The 14112-nt window shown below is 43.6% G+C and overlaps 2 protein-coding genes across 6 annotated transcripts in view; one reads left to right on the top strand and one right to left on the bottom strand.

Annotated features, from left to right (window-relative positions):
• The window catches only part of FLNB (filamin B), a 329582-nt gene extending 324064 nt beyond the window's left edge, over positions 1-5518 (top strand). For all 5 annotated transcript variants that reach the window (XM_073592228.1, XM_073592229.1, XM_073592227.1 and 2 more), the window contains one exon: positions 1710-5518. In XM_073592228.1, coding sequence (XP_073448329.1) covers positions 1710-1897 — 188 coding nt within the window. In that variant the 3' untranslated portion in view covers positions 1898-5518. The remainder of the gene's footprint in view (positions 1-1709) is intronic.
• Positions 5519-7161: 1643 nt separating this feature from the next.
• On the bottom strand, positions 7162-10522 carry LOC141103061 (protein SPMIP1). The gene is made up of 2 exons (XM_073592232.1): positions 9935-10522; positions 7162-7373 (listed from the first exon to the last, which is right to left on the bottom strand). The coding sequence occupies exons 1-2, from the start codon at positions 10356-10358 to the stop codon at positions 7255-7257; spliced, it is 543 nt and encodes a 180-aa protein (XP_073448333.1). The 5' UTR covers positions 10359-10522; the 3' UTR covers positions 7162-7254.
• Between the last annotated feature and the right edge of the window lie 3590 nt (positions 10523-14112).

Here is a 14112-nt window from a genome sequence, read left to right as displayed (position 1 = left end):
GCATGACCGTGCAATAGTCGAAGTAATTCAGTGCTGAATAGCAAAAAAAAATGCCTGGTCATGAAGGGGGTAAAGTGAGTTTAGGGTTTAGCAGGCTCAAGTGCCTAGAAATCTGCAGTTCTGTTTATGACCACTAGGTGATGTTGAAACATTACTCTTAAAGCGGAGTTCCACACAAAAATGGAACTTCCGCTTTTCGGAACCCTCCCCCCCTCCGGTGTCACATTTGGCACCTTTCAGGGGGGAGGGGGGGTGCAGATACCTGTCTAAGACAGGTATTTGCACCCACTTCCGGCATAGACTCCCATGGGAGTCTACGCCTCTTCCCGTCCCCACCGCGCTGTCTCCTGGGAAACACACAACTCCCAGGAGAGAGCGGGGACCACTTGGGACGCGCAGCGCGACTCGCGCATGCACAATAGGGAACCGGGAAGTGAAGCCGCAACGCTTCACTTCCTGATTCCCTCACCTAGGATGTCGGCGGCAGCTACCGAGAACCGAGCGGGGTTCTCGGCGTCGCCTGCCGACATCGCTGGACCCTGGGAAAGGTAAGTGGCCATGTATTAAAAGTCAGCAGCTGCAGTATTTGTAGCTGCTGGCTTTTAATATTTTTTTTTTTTTTTTTTGGCGGCGTGGGTGGACCCCCGCTTTAAAGCAACCTGTGATTTTGTTTATTTAATATATTTTACTTTATATATATATCCCGCTGACCCTTTTCAGAGACCCAGAGGGAGCCAACATATACAGAGGGTCAATGTGCAAACTCTATACAGTTAAAAAGCAGTATTAAACCCAAAACCAAAAATGTAATATATTGCAGCTTGCCAATCCTTAGATGTGCTGGCTACGTTAGTTTTTCTATTTTTAGGCTTTTTTTCCTCTGTTTTCTTCTGGTGATCTAGCCAGTAACACCTACTGTATTAGAATGCCCCCATTCTAGATGAAGAAGCACAGAGTCACAGCAGGCAGCAGCATAGTTCTTCAAACTGGCTTGTATGTCTTGTGTAGTGACATATGAGCCAGCAGGGGAAACCACTGCATGTGGCTAGAGGAGCAGATATTCACACCCATGAATGTGTTAAATAAATACTTGCTGGGGCTTGGCACACTGAAGCAGGAGTGTTTTAAAGTGGTTTGAAAGGCTGAAGGTTTCTATGCATGAAGTAAAAAAAACCTTTAGTGTACAGCTCCCCCCTCAGCCCCCAATACTCGCCAAAGTCCGATCCCAATCAAGTGATATGCACAAGCGCAGAAGCTCTCCTGGGGCTCTGCTATTGGCTCTCACTGCTGTCAATTACAGCCAGTGAGGTGGCAGCGGGGGGGTTGGGCCAAGCTGCTCTCTGTGTGTCTCATTGAGACACTCGGCAGGGCTTGGGAGCAAGCAGACACGAGTGCCCCCATAGCAAGCCGCTTGCTATAGGGACCCACAGCAGGGGGGCGGGGCCAGGAGCACTGTCAGGGGACCCAAGAAGAGGAGTATTGGGGCTGCTCTGCAAAACCACTGCACAGAGCAGGTAAGTATGTTTTTTGTTTTTGTTTTTTTGTTTTTTGTTTGTTTTTTTTATATTGAACCTTTACAAATACTTTAAAGACACAATCTGTCTAAAATGCTGGTGGCAGGGTCACTTTAGGCATTATCTAAGGTTAAAAACTGACACAAGAATAATTATTTACTTATTGATTTACTTTTCCTTTCAATGTCGTTCCAGGTTCTAATATATTATTAGTCGGTGTACATGGGCCCACAATCCCTTGTGAAGAAGTATCCGTAAAACATCTGGGCAACAAGCAGTATAACGTCACCTATCACGTGAAGGAGAAGGGAGACTACACCTTGGTGGTCAAATGGGGCGAGGAGCACATCCCAGGGAGTCCCTTCAACGTCACCGTTCCTTAATCTCCCAAAACCTGTTTCCAGGCAGAACAGTATCAAAGACCTGTAATATCTGATTACACAGAGCTGACATCTACAGATTTCTGGAAAATGGAGTGGGGGGGGGGTTGTTGGCGGGGAAAGAAAAAAAAAGAAACTTGCATTGTAATTTTATATGACTTTTTTTTTATACTAGGGAGATGAAAATTTGTATGTTTGTTTTAGGTGTCCATAAGATAATTTAAATAGCAAATTTCTACTTTTGGAAGGGCTTATTTATACTTGTCCATGTCTTTTAACCCTTTTATCTGCCAAGTAGAATAACTGGTTTTGTGGTAAATATGAATATTGGAAAGGGACCAAATTAAAGTGAAATAATCAGTATGATATTTAACTAGAATATCGGCCCGTGATTGGTTATGTAATGGAACTACTGATTATACAAATTTGTAGTCCTAAATCTTGCGTCCAGTGCAATCTACAAACGGGGTGTAAATCTGGTACTTTTAATTGCAGTGATGTTTGTAAATTAGCATGAAGTGCATCGGCAGCTGTGGCGGTCATTTTGAAAGCTGCAACAATGTCTTTGATACCAGTAATATGGTAAACATTTCTTAGGAGTTAGTAGAGCTACACATGATAAAAAAATAACTTTTCATCCAGATGTCCATACCATAGAATGGTACCCCATAGATAGCATTGGCATTTTAATTAAGACACTTCAAAATCTCTAATGCTACATTGCTTTTCTGTAGTTTATATTTTCATCCAAATCTCTTTATCTTAAACAGTACAGGACACAGGCTGGATATGCATAGACCCTGGGTTATAGGCTGCTACAATCAGGTGATTGGACAATGGAAAATCTTTTGGACAGGTCCCCCTTGGGCATACCTATACAACCCTCTCCATAAGGCCTCTGTTTTTTCGAGTGTCCTAAGGTGATGAACCTCTTAAGGAAGTACACCTTTCACCAGAGAATTGGGTAAGCTGCCATTGTTGAGCTCTTCTTTTGGGAATGCTGGTTCCCTGGTTGTCGGCCTGATACCTTGGCTTCTCTGCTTTCTCAGTCACTGATTTGGAAGAAGTATCGAGATCAGACCATTCTGGCACTTATTTACAGCTTGGTTATTTTAGGTATGGTTGGACGGAGGCAGGTGACCAACATTTTCAGAAGAATTGCAATGGCAACCCTATACTTCTATCAAGACAAGTGTACTTTATGTTCCACTTTGTTTATTTTACAGTTACTTTAGAGCAAGAACATTCCATGCTGAAGTATTTGAATAGAAAGCGAGTTGCACATAGCAATCCTGTTTTTCCTGTTCATCTATAAATGTGTACTGTAATGAAAAAATGGAGTTGCTATAGGTACCAGACCTTTTCCTTTCAGATACTTTACGAGCAACAGGCATATGGTCTCAGCAAGAACACATTTTGGGCCTGTGAGGTGTCTGAAAGTGTCACATTGCCAGTAACAACCGTTTCTACAGAGATGCTGATTTTCCCACGTTGGGCCCATCACATTTTCTGGCCTCCATTGATAACGTTTCCATTCTCATTATTCCATAATTTCTGCAAACTAGTCATATGAAGCAATTGAGCAGAACTTTTTAAATGAGAACAGTAACTACAGTTTCTAAAACTGCGTTTGAGTGACAAAGTACTGTATTAAAGGAAACCTGTACAATGGGAAGTACCAGTTGCTGGCCTCTCTCTGTTCCATGTGACCCACCCATAATAAATATGCAGATTGGAAAGTCTGAGTGGCTTAACTGCATACACTTCGTCTGCCTCAGAAAACGCTGAAACCCAAAATTGGGTCAGCATAGGACGCCTCATCCTGTATAAAAAATAAAATTATTACAAATGTCAGAACATAAAATAAACTTTCAGATAATACTATGTAGACTGATAGCAGGAACACTGCTTATAAGGTCAATAACCACGCTCTGTTTTGATATACCCTGACCGGTCTTGAGTAATACTAAAGTATCAGTCAGCAGCATAGAACTAGGACATCTAAATGGATTATTTCAAGTATTTTGTGTAAATGCCTGTCATTCAACACCGTCCTTTACTGGTTTACAGGTTTAAAAAAAAGTATATACTTTGCTACTGAATTAAAGAGTCCGTCCACCCAAAAGTGGTTTTTCGAGTTATAGATAAGTTAGGTAAGTGAAGTCATCTTCAAGCATCTTAAATGTCTTGAGGATTCCACTGACACGATCTTCCTGCCATATTCTAAGTCAAGGGTAGGCAACCTCAGCACTCCAGCTGTGCTGAAACTACAAATCCCATCATGCCTCTGTGAATCATATGGTATGATGCAGTGTCTCATGGAATTTATGGTTTCACCACCACTGGAGGTTCCGAGGTTGCCTACCTCTATTCTAGGCTTTCTTCCTGCCATCTTGAAGTTGTAGATGGTCCTGGTCCTCCTGTTAATTTCTCTAGTATGAAATAATTAGAAATAAGAAATAACTAAAAATCCAGCATAGGACTGCTTTTATTGGCCATGGCAGGTGTGTAGAAGGAGCTCAAGTACACATACAGTATGTTGGCACCAATGCCCCAAGAAATATAGGAACCTACTAGCAAAAGTATGGCCGTTCATCAAACATGGTGGAATTTTGAAGTCCTAATGGCATGAATAACATCTGTATTTACAATACTGTGATGATTAGTGATATGGAGCATGTAATGTACACCCCAGCATTTACAGTGGACCAGTGTGGTGTATGCAACGTACTGCATAAAGTACAGAATGGGGCAGCCTGAAGTATGTCATACCCAGCACAGTGTGGAAATGCTTCAGAAAATGTAATATACAGCCCAACCAGAAAGGACACAACTTTTGATTATATCATAGAAAACTTGGGATCTCTCTGTCTGTAACACACATGACACTAAACACGATCAAATGAGTGGTTGTGTTTGGGACTTCCTCTTGGTCACTTCCTGGGTTTCTGCTTTAATATATTGATGGGATGGGGTGGCAGTTCATTTAACTCTTCCACATCTACTAAAATCTGAAAAACACGCTTGTGTGGACTGTCCCTTTTAATTTAATCCTTGTTATCACAATATATGACCATTCACCCTAGACTTGTAGATGTTATTTATGTGTATAATTGGCATAAATTAAATTGCATAGGTTGCAATAAGACATTAGTCTTCAAACAACTTTGGTAGTGATATTATATTTCTATTTTAGGAATATTAAAACTAAATGCGCTTAGTGGGGGGGGGGGGGGGGATCGAGGCACAAAAGTACATTTTGTGTAATGGATACATTCCTTTTCTGGCACTTTTTTCTTGATGCAATCATAAACACACTTTTTTGTTTTTTGTTTTTTTCTGAGGAAATAGAAATTTATATTTTCGGGGTGAAATGATCAAAAAGTTTTAATAAATAAAATTTTTTCTGTTCTATGTTAAAATAACTTTTATAGCAAACTGTTTCCTTGTAACCATCTTTTTCTAGAATATTCAATACATTTTAAAACACTATTTTTGGATACACTAGCTAGCAAACCAAGATATTTGAAGCTTTTTACTGTGCTTTGTGCCTCACTGTGAAAGTCCACTACATTGTAAACCCTGAACCGGAGAAACCAATAAACTGGAATAAATTGTTTAGTATCTGATGTCATTTTTCCAGCTGTGTGATTGAGTTCTGATGGTAAATGCTGTTAAAATATGTTCTTATGTATAAACCAGGGGGTGATTGGTATATTTTGGGGGTTGGGGATACAAGGGAGTGGTCCATGTAACCATAGTTGATTTATTTGCCAATGGATTTTAAGATCTGTACAATCATTCTTGAGATTTGCACAGCCCTGTGAGAAAACATGAAGGATAACGGCCTTTTTATTGTTACATTGGTGTCATCTTCCCATTCCCAGCCTACTGGTTGGACAGTGAAGGAACAGCAGCTGACAGATGAAGTCCTTCTCTCACTTCCTGTCTGCTTGTTGCTTCAGCTGTGGCTGCCCAAAGAATCTTTACATTGAATGCTAATGGTAGTGTCAAATGCCTATGTCCCTTTCTGTTCACTGTAATTTAATCCACTAAGTCTCTACATGACTACTGAATCCTGTAGTGATCTAGGGCCTGGCAGAGCCACAACCTGGGGAGGCAAACGTGAAGATTCTTTAGGTGACATTGCATATCTTCTTTTGCAGGGAACTATGAACATTTTCAAGTAAAAGCTCTGAGGGCTCTTTCACACAAGCGTTGGAAAAGGGCAGTGGGTTTCTTCTTTACCGATTCCCAACTGCCTATCAATGCCATTCAAAGTTGATAAAATGGGGAGCTGATGGAGCAGTGCAGCATTAGCATAGCCTTGCACCGCATCAAGGTAAAATTAGCGCTGCCTGCAGAGTTCAACAGGCGTTGAGGCTTTGCTACCACCTCTGTTCACTTCCATTGAATGTACCAACAGTCTACTGTAATTGTGCCTATAGAGTTTATAGCTTGTTCACACTGGCAATAAAAGCAGGTGTTTGCGGTGGGTTGTTGACGCTTCTCAATCCCCTAGTAAAGCAGTCTGCACTTGATAATGTGAACAGCTCTGTGCCCTGTCCATATTATCAAAACCTGAAGCATTTGTGTTGCATCACGGCGCTTCAAAAATGAAGCTACACATCAAGTTTGGGAGGAGTTGAAGCATCTAAACTCCTTTCATCCAAGTCTATGGTAAAGCACCATAAACGTGCCGGCATTTGTGGCATGTTAGGCCTTGTTCACAACAACAAAAAAAGGCATCTGGGGTGCATTTTTAACATGCGTCAAATGCTCATAGGGTTTTTGGCGAGCATTTCTTAACGCTTGTCACATGCATAGGACAACGCGCATTAAGGAACTGGCGTGTTTGTTCAACACTATAGGTGCACTAATGCACGTTAAATGCTGTTTTACAATTCAACTTCTGTGTGAAAAAGCCTTTAAACTTAGGACGGATGCTGAAAATTACGGGGACACCTTGCCACCATTTATGCCCCACATCAATGTTTGAAAAAACAGTGGCATTTTTTTGCACTGGCTGTCACATGTGTATCCAAAGAAGTAACTACATTGTTGAATTGCAACCTTTGCTGTGCTCTGGTCTTGTAGAACCGGTTTAGAAAGGTGCAATGTACGTTGTGTTGTTACCATACAATAACCAGTAAACAGAGTAGCCACTTTTGATCCCATAATGTGCGCAAAGCTTTATACTTGGAAATGGTACACAAACTACCAGTCAGACCAGTCTATAAAGAAACATTTACTACAGAATAGTCGGATGTGGTTAGACACAGTTTTGTTTTATTAAGAATGGTCAAGCAAAAATTAATTAAAAACGTTAAATCGGAAAATCATTGGGGTGATGGAGACAGTCACAGCATCTTGTCAGTGTCTTCTGGTATAGAAATGACACCATTCTTGCTATAAAAGGTGTCTTTCACTATGCGGGATCTTCCATGGATCGGAGTCTTGAATTCATTTACTACATCACCTGGAATGGGAATGTAGAATGCAATTTTACTGAAAAGCAATGTTAATGTTTAACTCAATAATTCCAATACGAAACATGCTGCTGTCTGGACCAGAGATGGTCAAAGTTTTGTGATCCAAGATCCAGTAGAAGCTGCATGGCATCATATGGTAACAATTACCTAGACCAGGGGTCTCCAAACTGTGGCCCTTTGATTGCTTTTATATGGCTCTTGGGGCATTATATCCCCCCCCCCGTCAACAGCAGTGGGGCATAGTTCCTACCACAGGCGAGGCACTAGTCTTCCCACTGACACCATTGATGGGGTACTATTCCTTACATTGATACCAAGGATGAGGCATTATTACTCCCCCTAATACCAATGAGGGGGAATTGTTCAATTCCACTAACGTCAGGACATTTTCTGCTCCCACTTGCAGCCCCCGCCCCCCCCCCCCCAAAGTTGGAAGGACAGTAAATTGGCCTTTTGTTTATAAAGTTTGGAGACACTTGACCTGACCGCTGAAATCAAGCTGTATATGGGGTTAGATAAATAGCCGTTGTTTTCTCACTTTAATGCGGGTTAGAAGCACAAATTAAATGCAAGTGTACAGATTCTAATTCACTTGTCCGTGTAGTGTGGATGACTATAGATCTATCAAGATGCACTGGCATTACCAGAGCAGGTCAAACACTGCCTTTTACTGTGCTTTGCTTTTAAATTCATGTACTTGAATGCAAAAGGCAGCATTTGCCCCAATTGACCAACTGAGGGTCCATCTCTGGGTTGGATCACAGGCTACCCCCAAGCCAAAATGCCAGAGTGTATTACAAATTAAGAAGAGTGACCAGATTTCAGTGCTAGCATTTAGGATCCACTAAAACAAGTGTACACAATTGTGCCTATATTTCTGTTTTGGCATGTCAATCAATGTTAAAAAAAAAAAAATCCTGGAACAGTCTAGCCAAAACAGATATTATTAAAATGTTACTAAACCTTGTTTTGTTTTTTAAATAACAATCTCATACTTGCCTGCTCTGTGCAGTGGTTTTACACAGAGCAGCCCAGATCCTCTTCTCTGGTCCCTCGCTGGCGCTGCTGGCCCCTCCCCCCTGCCAGGTGCCACAACAGCAAGCTGCTTGCTATGGGGCACCCAAGCAGGCACACTCCCAAGCCGCGGCTCTGTGTTCATTCCCACACGGAGCCTCTGCCTTGCCGCCTCTGTCTCCTGATTGGCTCACTGGCTGTGATTGACAGCACCCGGAGCCAATGGCTCCCCCTGCTGCCAAAAGCCAAATAGGAGTGCAAGTCTCCGGAGAGCCAAAGCTCTCGTGGACATTGCTGGATTGAAAGGGGGCTCAGGTAAGTATTAGGGGAGGCTGGGGGATCTGCTACATACAGTTTTTTACCTTCATGCATAGAATGCATGAAGGTAAAAAAATCTTGTGCCTCTACTACCACTTTAAACGCTATGCTGTGATCTGCCTTCCGGTTAGAGGGTTTGATGGGTTTGTTCTGGATGGTCTCACTGTATGTGGGAATGTAGCCACCCTGTCTTGCTTGCTCTCAAGTTGGATTAGGGACTTTGAACTGTAGTGTGCATAGAGCAGTATACGTGACCACACCTAATGTGCTCTTCTCATTCCAAACAAATGGAAAAGATAGAAAAGGAGAGGTTTGGGAGCTCAGAGGATGTTACAGGGAGGCAGAAAAACACAGTAAAAAAACATTTCATGAGAAATAAATCACAAGGCCAATAGAAAAGTGCAGGGATTTGGAATTAGTGGACCTCCAGCTGTTGCAGAACTACAAGTCCCATGAGGCATAGCAAGACTGTCAGCTACAACCATGACACGCAGAGGCATGGTGGGATTTGTAGTCTTGCAACAGCTGGAGGTCCGCTAATTGCATATCCCTGGCAGTAGTGGATGCATATGAATTATATTATTTTTTAAGAGTAGGGATATTTAGTGTTGCTTTACGTTTATCAGAGTGACACTAATATGGAGGCTGCCATTGCTGACCTCTCCTGATGTTGAAAATTGCCTGGCTGGTATGCTGGTAAAAAGACTTCTATCATTTCTAAGCACAGATGCAGAACCAGAATGCAGAAGCACTGAATCTAATTTACAGACTTGTTCTGATTCGACAACAAAAAAAGTATTATGCAACGTACACACGGTCGGATTTTCGACCAGACTGGTCCGACGGACAATCCGATTGTGTGTGGGCTTCATCAGACCTTCAGTGGACTTTTGCAGTCGAAAATCTGACGGACTTTAGATTTGGAACATGCTTCAAATCTTTACGTCGTAACTCCACTGGACCCAGAAATCCGCTCGTCTGTAAGCTAGTCCGACGGACAAAAACCGACGCTAGGGCAGCTATTGACTACTGGCTATCAACTTCCTTATATTAATCCGGTGTACTTTCATAATATGTTCATATTGGCAATAAAAATTAATTTAAAGGTCTCAGATAATTTGGAATTGCTCTACATTTTAACAGTTGAGATGAGTGTTTGTTTTTTTATCTCTGGTTCTTGTTTTTCTACACAAAATTTTAAATATCCAGAACCTACCTAACCTCCAGCCGTAATCCCAAGATGATAAGATGGGATGTGGATACTTTTCCTCTGGGCCATACTGCTTTCTGTTCTTCAGATACAAGTACCTTCCCTTGCCCTCCTTGGTGAAGCCATCATATAAGACTTTGGAGGAGTGATGACTGACAGGTCTCATCTCGGACAGGTTCAGGATGTCGAGCCGGTCATGGTCTGGTTTGTCCACCCTGCTCACTAGGGGTTGAGGAGTTTTGATAAGAGGGGGTAAGGTGGTCACAGGCTGGGGGATGAAAATCTCTCTCTTTTTTCTAGTGGTCTGCATTTTTGGTTCATTAGGATGTTCTTTGTTGTAGTTAAGCTTCCAAGTCATCCTAGTGAGAGTTTCCTTCTCAATGAGCTCTTTCCAGCAATTCTGGTTTCTGGTTGTCAGCAGGTCTCTCATGGTGACTGGAAGGGGTTATGCAATCAGGTTCTTACTGGGGGCAAAGGAGAAGATCCAAAAGAAGGAGATTGTCTGCAGTCAGGCCAGTGAAATGTGATCAGTAGCTCCTGTTTGGAGTTTATTGACATCTCCTGGGAGACTGTGGTGTGAACAGAATGGGCAAGGAGGAGCTGGATAGACAAACACTGACACGGCAACTCTACAAAACGTGTCATGAATTAATTACAAGGCACAGCACTATCAGATCATTGTAAAGGGAAACAACAGTGACACTCAAAGACAGTATTTACACATACACTTCTACAATTTAATAAATTCAGATAACCACTACGATCATTGTACCTTATGCTCATCGCAAGTACTGGAAATAAACAGCTAGATATATAAAACTGATTTCCTACACTTAATTAGAACACTTAAGGAATGTTTAGTAACAGGCCCAAAATGGGACAGAAAATGGGCCCAGTCATTTTAGACTGGGCAACCCTTCCCCCCCTTTTTTTTTTTTTTTTTTTAAACCGAAACCCTCTGAGAGGGGGACCAAGACCCCTGCGGGCTTATTGGAGGGCGGCAGAACAGCACAGCACCAGAGAAGAAGAATAAAGACCATATCTGCCTATGCCCATAGTGTATCCAAAGCACGTTGCATATCCTGATGCATCTTTATTCCTCCTACAACTTGCCTAGGCTACCAGCCTACTATCCCTCCCTGAACGTGGCCTCCTCTACTGGGAGCTGGCATCTCTATGAAGGGTCACATCCCCAAAAGTGAAGGACTGTAAGTTCCAGTATGAACCCCTCAGATCTAACGATGTGACCTGTTCGATCTCAGGGGTTCATGCTGGGACTTATAGTCCTTCAGTAGCTGGGGGGGTCATGTCCTCTGCTCTGAGGATTTCATGCTGAGACTTGTATTCCTTCACTAGTTAGGTGGGAGGGGGGATGTCACGTCCTCAGCTCTGAGGATTTCATGGTGGGACTTGTAGTCCTTCACTTTTGGGGATCGCATCCCCCAAAAGTGAAGGACTACAAGTCCCAGCATGAACCCCTGAGATCTAAGGATGTGACCTCCTCCTCCCCTTTCTATTCCTCCAAGAGTGTCATCTGTCATCCATCTCAGCTGCCATTCTCTCTGTCCCTGCATCTCTGCCCGGCTCCCTCATGATAGACCAACAATTTCCATCCCCAGCCTCACCTCAGTTTCTCAAGTCCACTTCCCTTTCATTTCTGAGCAGGGAGCCGCCGACACAGAGGCTGGAGGAGGTGGGTGGAGCTTAGCATTAGGAGGAGGAGGAAGTTACATCCTCCTCCACTCTGAATGCTGGGGCCTCTCTGCATTACGTGACGTCACTGGTTGCTAGGTGCTGCGGCTGAGCCGGGTTGCGCACTATTTAGTGGGGTGATGGGCAGTGTGGATGACAGGTCTCTCCCATACCGGCCGGCTGGACAAACCCACCCCCCCCAGCCAACCCCAATGGCCACCCAAGCCCCCCCTTCACTGGCCATTAGCCGTTCCACTTTATTTCTCTTATAGGCAGTACAGCGGTGCTCAAATTAATGGCTGCACGAGCCAATACATCAGGGTCCCCAGAGAGCCCCCCCCCCACTTACATCAGGGTCCCCAGAGAGCCCCCCCCACCTACATCAGGGTTCCCAGAGGGCCCCCCTTACATCAGAGTCCCCAGAGAGCCTCCGCCTTACATAAGGGTCCCCAGAGAGCTCCCCCCTTAAATCAGAGTCCCCAGAGAGTCTCCTCCTTACATCAGGGTCCCCACTGCCCCCAGAGAGCCTCCCCCTTACATCAGGATCCCCAGAGAGCCCCCCCCCTTACATCAGGGTCCACAGAGAGTCCCTTCTTACATCAGGGTCACCAGAGAGAGGGCAGGCAGTGAGAGATGATGTAATCTCTTTGCTTCCTCGCCCACCCGACTCTCCCATGCTGCCTGCCCGCTCTCCGGTTCCCCCATGCTGCCTGCCACACGGCTGCAATGAGGCATGGCCTGGTAGTGGGCTGCAGCCCTGCGGTTGGAGATCCCTGGGACTCAGGGCTATGGACCCCAGATTGGGGGCTATAGACCCAAAAGCCACCCCCTAGAGGCGCCACTGGCTGTCACTAAAGCTGGCCCACTGAGCCATCGGCCCACCGGGAAACTACCAATAGTCCCGATGGCCAGTACATGCCTGATAATGGGCGACTAATGTTGGTAATGCTCCTCTTCTGGAAATTTGAAAAGCTTTGGGGCTCGTGGCTTGATAACATATCACCTCCGCACCACCTGTCAAATGCCTCTGAAAAGTGATTCGAACACAGATTGGTTTTCAGAGATACAACTGTTTAGGAGCTAGTCTAAACTTAAGTCAGGGTTTTAACCCGTCAGGATTTTTTGCCCTCTGTGTCCCATTGTAGAGATTTCCATTCACTTCCTGTCTCATAGCCAAAACGGGAAGTGAGAGAAAATACCTCCAAAGCGAGGAAATCTCTGGTTGTCAACAGACCTAGTGTCCCCATTGGAAGATTTCTCCTTTATTTCTGTTTTGGCAACAACTCAGCCAATGACAGCTGATCACAGGATGTAAACAGAAGTCGGTTATCGGCTTTTCTCTCCTCACACTGACAGCGTGAGGAGAGATGAAGAAAGCTGATATCCGGCTTCTGTAAAAGGGACATCGGTCCCAACATTGCCCACCAGTGCTGCTAAACAGTGCCACCTATTAGTACCCATCAGTGTCTCATCATCAGTGTCACCTATCAGTGATGCCTATCAGTGCCCACCAATGCTGTCTCATCAGTGCCACCTATCGGTGCCCACCAGTGCAGTTTCATCAGCGAAGGAGAAAAATTACCTGTTTGCAAATTTTTATAACAAACTATGAAAAATTGTTTGTTTTTTTTTTGTTTCAAAATGTTCAGTCTTTTTTTTGTTTGTTTAGCAAAAAAAAAAAAACAGTGGTGATTAAATACCACCGAAAGAAAGCTCTATTTGTGTGAAACTAATTATAAAAAATTTCATATGGGTAAAGTGTGACAGCACTGAAAGCTGGAAATTGGTCTGGACAGAAAGGGTGTAAAAGTGATTAAAAAAATGTACTATACAATGAAACTTTGTCTGGAAACATAACAGACCAAGTATTAAATTTAATACACTCACATTGCCAAAAGTGACAGGAGGCATGGGACTACCTGATTTAAAAAAATACTATTACACGACACACCTAACCAGAATAATAGATTGGCATTGCCATTCCAGTAATAAAGACTGGGTAAACCTAGAATGCTCCTGGACCCCACTATCTTTACAGTTCCTTCCCTGGACAAAACCACCAAACTATCCACTAACTATAAAGCAACATCCATTAATGCTACACTCAATATCTTTCACAAAATCTATACTACGCATAAACTCCCCTCCACCCCTGGTCCATTATCGTCAATTGCAAACATTCCTGATTCCCCCCCCCCCCCCCCAGATCAAAAAATGCCTTTACGTGCCTTCCACTGCTTTTATAAAGGAAAAATGAAATCCTTTGAGACTCTACAAGCAGAACATAGTGGAGCGCTCTTCAACTACTGGCTATACAGTGGGGATGGAAAGTATTCAGACTCCCTTAGGCGCCATTTCCAAGAACCAGGCTACAGAGAGAGTTCCTGATAGAGTCTTCTTCATCACCTACATCGTTGCCAGCTCTATCTGAGTTTCAGTGTGGTGAGCGGGCATAGCCCATCTAGTTGCTATAAGACACTGCTTTCAGACAT

This window comes from Aquarana catesbeiana, linkage group LG07 (genome assembly GCF_042186555.1).
Source record: "Aquarana catesbeiana isolate 2022-GZ linkage group LG07, ASM4218655v1, whole genome shotgun sequence".
In the NCBI taxonomy this organism is placed as follows: domain Eukaryota; kingdom Metazoa; phylum Chordata; class Amphibia; order Anura; family Ranidae; genus Aquarana; species Aquarana catesbeiana.
The sequence above is the reverse complement of the archived record's forward strand: the minus strand, read 5'-3'. Positions and strand labels throughout refer to the sequence as shown.

What these genes read in the sequence shown, in the direction of transcription:
- LOC141103061 (XM_073592232.1), bottom strand. Translation starts at nt 10,358, where the DNA reads ATGAGAGACCTGCTGACAACCAGAAACCAGAATTGCTGGAAAGAGCTC. An exon ending in GGATTACGGCTGGAGGTTAG is followed by an intron (nt 7,374 to 9,934) that starts GTAGGTTCTGGA and finishes TTCCCATTCCAG; the next exon opens with GTGATGTAGTAAATGAATTC.